This window comes from Scylla paramamosain, unplaced genomic scaffold, assembly GCF_035594125.1.
Source record: "Scylla paramamosain isolate STU-SP2022 unplaced genomic scaffold, ASM3559412v1 Contig2, whole genome shotgun sequence".
In the NCBI taxonomy this organism is placed as follows: domain Eukaryota; kingdom Metazoa; phylum Arthropoda; class Malacostraca; order Decapoda; family Portunidae; genus Scylla; species Scylla paramamosain.
The window spans coordinates 2,702,501-2,710,000 of NW_026973667.1; the positions used below are offsets into that span (position 1 = coordinate 2,702,501).

Below are 7,500 nucleotides of genomic sequence, written 5' to 3' on the forward strand. Positions count from 1 at the left end.
CAGCTGCATCAGCCACATCTTCAGCTTCATCAGTCACATCAGCTGCCACATCTTCAGCTGCATCAGCCACATCTTCAACTGCATCAGTCACATCAGCTGCCACATCTTCAGCTGCATCAGCCACATCTTCAGCTGCATCAGTCACATCAGCTGCCACATCTTCAGCTGCATCAGTCACATCTTCAGCTGCATCAGTCACATCAGCTGCCACATCTTCAGCTGCATCAGCCACATCTTCAGCTGCATCAGTCACATCTTCAGCTGCATCAGCCACATCTTCAGCTGCATCAGTCACATCTTCAGCTGCATCAGTCACATCACCTGCCACATCTTCAGCTGCATCAGTCGCATCAGCTGCCACATCTTCAGCTGCATCAGTCACATCAGCTGCCACATCTTCAGTTGCATCTGCTGCGTCAGCTTCCACATCTTCAGCTGCTTCTGTGGCATCAGCTTCCGCATCTTCAGCTGCTTCTGTCACTTCTTCAGCTGCATCTTCAGCTGCTTCTGTGGCATCAGCTTCCGCATCTTCAGCTGCTTCTGTCGCGTCTCCAGCTGCATCTTCAGCTCCTTCTGTGGCATCAGCTTCCGCATCTTCAGCTGCTTCTGTCACTTCTTCAGCTGCATCTTCAGCTGCTTCTATGGCATCAGCTTCCGCATCTTCAGCTGCTTCTGTCACTTCTTCAGCTGCATCTTCAGCTGTTTCTGTGGCATCAGCTTCCGCATCTTCAGCTGCTTCTGTGGCATCAGCTTCCGCATCTTCAGCTGCTTCTGTCGCGTCTCCAGCTGCATCTTCAGCTGCTTCTGTGGCATCAGCCTCTGCATCTTCAGCTGCTTCTGTTGCGTCTCCAGCTGCATCTTCAGCTCCTTCTGTGGCATCAGCTTCTGCATCTTCAGCTGCTTCTGTCGCGTCTCCAGCTGCATCTTCAGCTGCTTCTGTGGCATCAGCTTCCGCATCTTCAGCTGCTTCTGTGGCATCAGCTTCCGCATCTTCAGCTGCTTCTGTAGCGTCTCCAGCTGCATCTTCAGCTGTTTCTGTCGCGTCTCCAGCTGCATCTTCACCTGCTTCTGTGGCATCAGCTTCCGCATCTTCAGCTGCTTCTGTCGCGTCTTCAGCTGCATCTTCAGCTGCTTCTGTGGCATCAGCTTCCGCATCTTCAGCTGCTTCTGTGGCATCAGCTTCCGCATCTTCAGCTGCTTCTGTCACTTCTTCAGCTGCATCTTCAGCTGCTTCTGTGGCATCAGCTTCCGCATCTTCAGCTGCTTCTGTCACTTCTTCAGCTGCATCTTCAGCTGCTTCTGTGGCATCAGCTTCCGCATCTTCAGCTGCTTCTGTGGCATCAGCTTCCGCATCTTCAGCTGCTTCTGTAGCGTCTCCAGCTGCATCTTCAGCTGCTTCTGTCGCGTCTCCAGCTGCATCTTCACCTGCTTCTGTGGCATCAGCTTCTGCATCTTCAGCTGCTTCTATAGCGTCTCCAGCTGCATCTTCAGCTGCTTCTGTCGCGTCTTCAGCTGCATCTTCAGCTGCTTCTGTGGCATCAGCTTCCGCATCTTCAGCTGCTTCTGTGGCATCAGCTTCCGCATCTTCAGCTACTTCTGTCACTTCTTCAGCTGCATCTTCAGCTGCTTCTGTGGCATCAGCTTCCGCATCTTCAGCTGCTTCTGTCACTTCTTCAGCTGCATCTTCAGCTGCTTCTGTGGCATCAGCTTCCGCATCTTCAGCTGCTTCTGTGGCATCAGCTTCCGCATCTTCAGCTGCTTCTGTCACTTCTTCAGCTGCATCTTCAGCTGCTTCTGTGGCATCAGCTTCTGCATCTTCAGCTGCTTCTGTGGCATCAGCTTCCGCATCTTCAGCTGCTTCTGTCGCGTCTCCAGCAGCATCTTCAGCTGCTTCTGTGGCATCAGCTTCCACATCTTCAGCTGCTTCTGTCGCGTCTCCAGCTGCATCTTCAGCTGCTTCTGTGGCATCAGCTTCCGCATCTTCAGCTGCTTCTGTGGCATCAGCTTCCGCATCTTCAGCTGCTTCTGTCGCGTCTTCAGCTGCATCTTCAGCTGCTTCTGTAGCATCAGCTTCCGCATCTTCAGCTGCTTCTGTGGCATCAGCTTCCGCATCTTCAGCTGCTTCTGTCACTTCTTCAGCTGCATCTTCAGCTGCTTCTGTGGCATCAGCTTCCGCATCTTCAGCTGCTTCTGTCGCGTCTTCAGCTGCATCTTCAGCTGCTTCTGTAGCATCAGCTTCCGCATCTTCAGCTGCTTCTGTGGCATCAGCTTCCGCATCTTCAGCTGCTTCTGTCACTTCTTCAGCTGCATCTTCAGCTGCTTCTGTGGCATCAGCTTCCGCATCTTCAGCTGCTTCTGTCGCGTCTCCAGCTGCATCTTCAGCTGCTTCTGTGGCATCAGCTTCCGCATCTTCAGCTGGTTCTGTCGCGTCTCCAGCTGCATCTTCAGCTGCTTCTGTGGCATCAGCTTCCACATCTTCAGCTGCTTCTGTCGCGTCTCCAGCTGCATCTTCAGCTGCTTCTGTGGCATCAGCTTCCACATCTTCAGCTGCTTCTGTGGCATCAGCTTCCACATCTTCAGCTGCTTCTGTCGCATCTCCAGCTGCATCTACAGCAGCACGCATCACATCAGCTGCCAGGTCATCCTCGCCTTGCAGACCGTCAGGCACATTTTCCTGTACACCGTTAGCCGTCACTGCAGCTGCCACTCCTGCTGCGGCGGCCGTCACCCCTGCCACGGCTACGCCACCCACAGCTGCACCAGTGACGCCATGTCCAGGTTTTTTAGTCTTGGGTTCTTTCTTTATCCTCCTCCTGAGTGTTGACTGCGCCAGCTTCTCCTTGGGCTTCTCCTCTGGTGGCTTGCTGACGGCGGCCCCGGGAAAGTTGCGGCGGTCAAGAGACACAGACTTCTTGATCTTGTCCTGGCGGCGCGGCACTCGGGCCTCGCGCTCCAGGGACGTGGCGCGCACCAGAAGGAGGCTCTTCCCCCCGTCCTTCCTGTCCGGGCCGCCTGCCGCCACCTACAGTAACGCCCATGCAATCAGCGCCCCTCCTCACCGGTACTGTTACTGCCTACTGTACCGGCGTTAGTGATCTTCGCCTTCTGCTCTACTCGTGTGACATAAAATCAGCTTAAGTTTCCCTAAGATCTCCGTTCAGCTTGCCTCGATGCGTAGAAGGTTAGGTTTAACTAAGTTTAACTAAGCTGAAGCAAATTATAATGTTAAAATGCTGGGTAAGATTTCATAACCGCTAGATCTATAAGCTACTGCCAAGCTTTAGATAGACTCCTGCTAGTAGTGAGTTGGTATCCATGCTCCAGTTAGCGAGCACTGCCCTCACGGAAGCAACCCGCCGGACTGTCACGTGCAGACTGTAAGAATGGTCATCATATTTTAACATTAGTGATTAAATTTGAGTCTCTCCAGCCATACCTTGGCGTGACTGTAAGAATGTTCATCACAGCCGTGTTTTACTCATCCCAGCAGTCTGAAACGCTCTGCTCTCACCACGACGGTTTTTCAAGGACAGAGATGACTAACCGGCTTCTCAAGAGTGCTTCTCCTGTTACTAATATAGAAATCTTGCTAATTTATCACTGGAACTATAAAAAAAAATATTTAGCAACATTTCTATACGAGTAACGCTCTTGAGAAACTGTCTAAATATTTATGTGGCCTTTGAAAAAACAATCTTGGTGAGAGACCTTTTCTGAATCACGTCTTATTCTCTCTTCAAATCCAAAAATAATCCTTCAATATTTAAGTTGCACGCGTAAACTTTGAATCAGGCTGGGTGGTTCCGAGAGGGCAAGCTTCTTCCCTGAGGCACGACTGTCCTGGGATAAATATAGGTGCCAAGGGCGGGTCTGTGAGAGGGAAACAGTCAAAATATATCTAAGGGACTCTGAAGAAACAATGCCAGAGTTGTATTCTTATCTAGTATGAACTGAACACTGCTTAAACTGTCCGTCACTGAGGCATATATGAGAGAGAGAGAGAGAGAGAGAGAGAGAGAGAGAGAGAGAGAGAACGGACAAAGACAAAGATAGAAACAAAACAAATAAAAAAAAGACGAAAGAAAAAAAAGACTCAAAACAAAGACGGAAAAAAAGAAAAAGACAGACAGACAGACAGACATAAAGAAGACAGACAAAAAACAGACATAAATCGACAAACACACAATCAGAAACAGAAAAAAAGAGAAAAACAGAAAAACAGACAGATAGAAAGACAGAGACAAACAAACACAAAGGGAAACAAAAAAAAAAACAGATAGACAGAAAGAAAGAAAGACAAACGAAAAAAAAAAGAAAGAAAAGAGAGACAGAAAGACAAACAGAAAGAGGAAAAACAGACACAAACAAACGGAAAAAAGGAAAACAGAGACAAACAGAGAGAGACAAAAAAAAAAGAAAAAAAAGAAAAAAAAAGAAAGGTAATTCTCTCCTCTCTTCACACACCCAGTCAATGAACAGTGACAAACAATTACGGTAACTCAAGATAACATAGCCAGCTGTAACAGACCCGTGTGGCGCCCGCAGCCCTGCCTCTGCCGCCCCTGACCCCCTGCTGCTCCTGCTGCTTGGGGCCTGACGTACGCCTCCTTCTGCCCCCCGGCTGCACGTAGGGCACGGCATCTGAAAGGGTTAGGGACGTGACGACACCGTAAAGGAAGATGCGAGGTTGTGTGTGTGTGTGTGTGTGTGTGTGTGTGTGTGTGTGTGTGTGTGTGTGTGTGTGTGTCTGGTTAGGCGAGGTTAGGCTTGGTCAGGTTAGGTTAAGTTAGGTTAGGTTAGGTTGTTTTCAGTTCGTACTACTACTACTACTACTACTACTACTACTACTACTACTACTACTACTACTATTAAGCTGTGTATTATCAGGTGTATGGCAGTAATTGAGACAGGCTAGGTCACAAGAGCACTAGATTCTGCAAAGGAATAAAGAGGGTCTGATTGAGAGTGGGGGAAACACTGCAGGGCTTCCACGCTGAAACCACGATAACAGCCTGCGGGGCGCCTCTGCTCCTCACCCTACCCTGCAACACTCCTGCGCCTCATCTTCACTACTTTCCAAAGGCTCTAGTTGAAGTGGCAAGAGTCTTTAAAGGTGTTTTTACGGTTCTGGTGACAAATTAAGAACATATCTACATTATTAACAGGTGAAGCACTTTTAAAGGCTCTAATTGAAGTGATAAGAGTTTTCAAGGATGTTTTTTACGTTTGTACTGACAGATTAACATTTCTACAATATTAACAGGGGGAACACTCCTGAGAACCCGGCTAGTCACCTCTTTGGCCTTGGAAAAGTCGTGGTGAGAGAGCAGAGCATTTCTGAATAGTGGCCTGAGAGAAAGAGAAGGGGAGGGGGTGGAGAGAGAGAGAGAGAGAGAGAGAGAGAGAGAGAGAGAAGAGTCACGGAGCTGAGAATAGACACCAACTGGCGAGTAAGTCAAGATTATGAGGTGTTTTGCCCCTTATAACCGCGCCTCAGTCTTCACTATACACACTCCCTTCCGCCACCTTCTAACGCTTTCCTCTATCCTCAAGCTTAGGACAATTACAAAAAGAAGTACATGAATATTTGAAGTTACTCTTTAGTTTCAAGACAGAAAATACGAGTATGTAAATCAAGGTATCAGGTGAATTTTTAAATATAGAGAACAGCTACTCGGTCCTAATTATTGTATAAGTGCTGAATGTGTAATTAAACTGGCTGTCATGTTAGGTTAGGTTAGGTAAGGTAAGGTTAGGTCACGTAAGGTTAGGTTAGGTTAGGTTAGGTTAGGTTAGGTTAGGTTACGTTAGGTTAGGTTAGGTTAGGTTAGGTAAGGTTACGTAAGATTAGGTTAGGTTAGGTTAGGTTAGGTTAGGTAAGGTTAGGTTAGGTTAGGTTACGTAAGGTTAGGTTAGGTTAGGTTAGGTAAGGTTAGGTTACGTAAGATTAGGTTAGGTAAGATTAGGTTAGGTTAGGTTAGGTTAGGTTATGTAAGGTTAGGTTGGGTTAGGTTAGGTTAGGTTAGGTTAGGTAAGGTTAGGTTAGGTTAGGTTAGGTTATGTAAGGTTAGGTTAGGTTATGTAAGGTTAGGTTAGGTTAGGTTAGGTTAGGTTATGTAAGGTTAGGTTAGGTTAGGTTAGGTTAGGTTAGGTTATGTAAGGTTAGGTTATGTAAGGTTAGGTTAGGTTAGGTTAGGTTAGGTTATGTAAGGTTAGGTTAGGTTAGGTTAGGCACACAAGAAGGAATTGATTCTCATAGCGGCTAGCGCTGAGTCAATAGGGAGCTTTTGAAAACTGGACAAATGTATGGATGGGACTGACAGGTGTAAACAGACAGGTGTGTTTTGTACAGGGACTGCCACGTGTAGGCCTGGTGGCTTCCTGCACCCACCCTTGTGTTCTTGTGTTTTTTATTAAGTCTTCCGCTTCTGCTTTGACCCTTTTATGGGACTGGCATTTCAGTGGGCATTTTTTTTTTTATTAGATTTTTGTTGCCCTTGGCCAGTGTCCTTCCTACATAAAAAAAGAAAAAAAAAATCCTGACTCACCTTTGTCATAGGAATCCTTAGGTTTGGACAGGCCGCATCCCATGGCTTCTCCTCATCCCACTTCACACTACACACAGAATCACGGCCACTTTAGACACACGCACATTTATTCAGATAGTACTTAACACTTGTCACTTTAAGCATTTCTCCCACTTTTCTGGAGGTTTATAAGTAGCTCAGTGAGACAAGAAACATTTAGTCATTTACTTATATAATTTTTCGTCACTTTCTGCGGGTGTTTAAGTAATGGAAGTGTTTATAAGTGAAAATAGAAAAAAAATACTTTCCTTTCATTTACGCACTTTTTTTTCGATTTTTCTCAATATAAGTTCACTTCACTAGTTAAATTACCGTGTGTGTGTGTGTGTGTGTGTGTGTGTGTGTTAGTTAAGTACCTGTAGAAGTTAAGTGTATGATGCCTGTAATAGTAGCAGTAGCAATAGTAGTAATAGTAGTAGTAGTAGAGGTAGTAGTAGGTGGTGGTGGTGGTAGTGAAAGGAAGGTAGACTGTGTACGTGGATGAATGAGAGAGACAGTGTGAGAGAGAGAGAGAGAGAGGGAGAGAGAGAGAGAGAGAGAGAGAGAGAGAGAGAGAGAGAGAGAGAGAGAGAGAGAGGGAGAGAGAGGGAGAGGTTATTCTTGTCACACCAACAGAAGAACGACATATTCATATTTTCATAAGCCACCTTCGCCTCTATTGATAGCCCGCCCACCACCCACTCTCTCTCTCTCTCTCTCTCTCTCTCTCTCTCTCTCTCTCTCTCTCTCTCTCTCTCTCTCTCTCTCTCTCTCTCTCATTTTATTCTCAATTTTAATCATATATTTTTTTTACTATTTCTATTCCTTGTTGTTGTTGTTGTTGTTGTTGTTGTTGTTGTTGTTGTTGTTGTTGTTGTTGTTGTTCCTCTTTCTCCTTATCTGAGCCATCTATTTCTTTTCTTTTTTCATCTTT

At 46.6% G+C, this 7,500-nt stretch overlaps 1 protein-coding gene across 1 annotated transcript in view; it reads right to left on the bottom strand.

Annotated features, from left to right (window-relative positions):
* Nucleotides 1-7,500, bottom strand: part of LOC135095930 (uncharacterized) — a 52,778-nt gene that overhangs the window by 36,078 nt on the left and 9,200 nt on the right. Inside the window, exons 3-4 of the mRNA XM_063997078.1 lie at nt 4,529-4,641; nt 1-3,022 (exon numbers count right to left, since the gene is read on the bottom strand). The exon at nt 1-3,022 is cut by the window's left edge and continues 1,853 nt beyond it. Coding sequence (XP_063853148.1) covers nt 1-3,022; nt 4,529-4,641 — 3,135 coding nt within the window. The remainder of the gene's footprint in view (nt 3,023-4,528; nt 4,642-7,500) is intronic.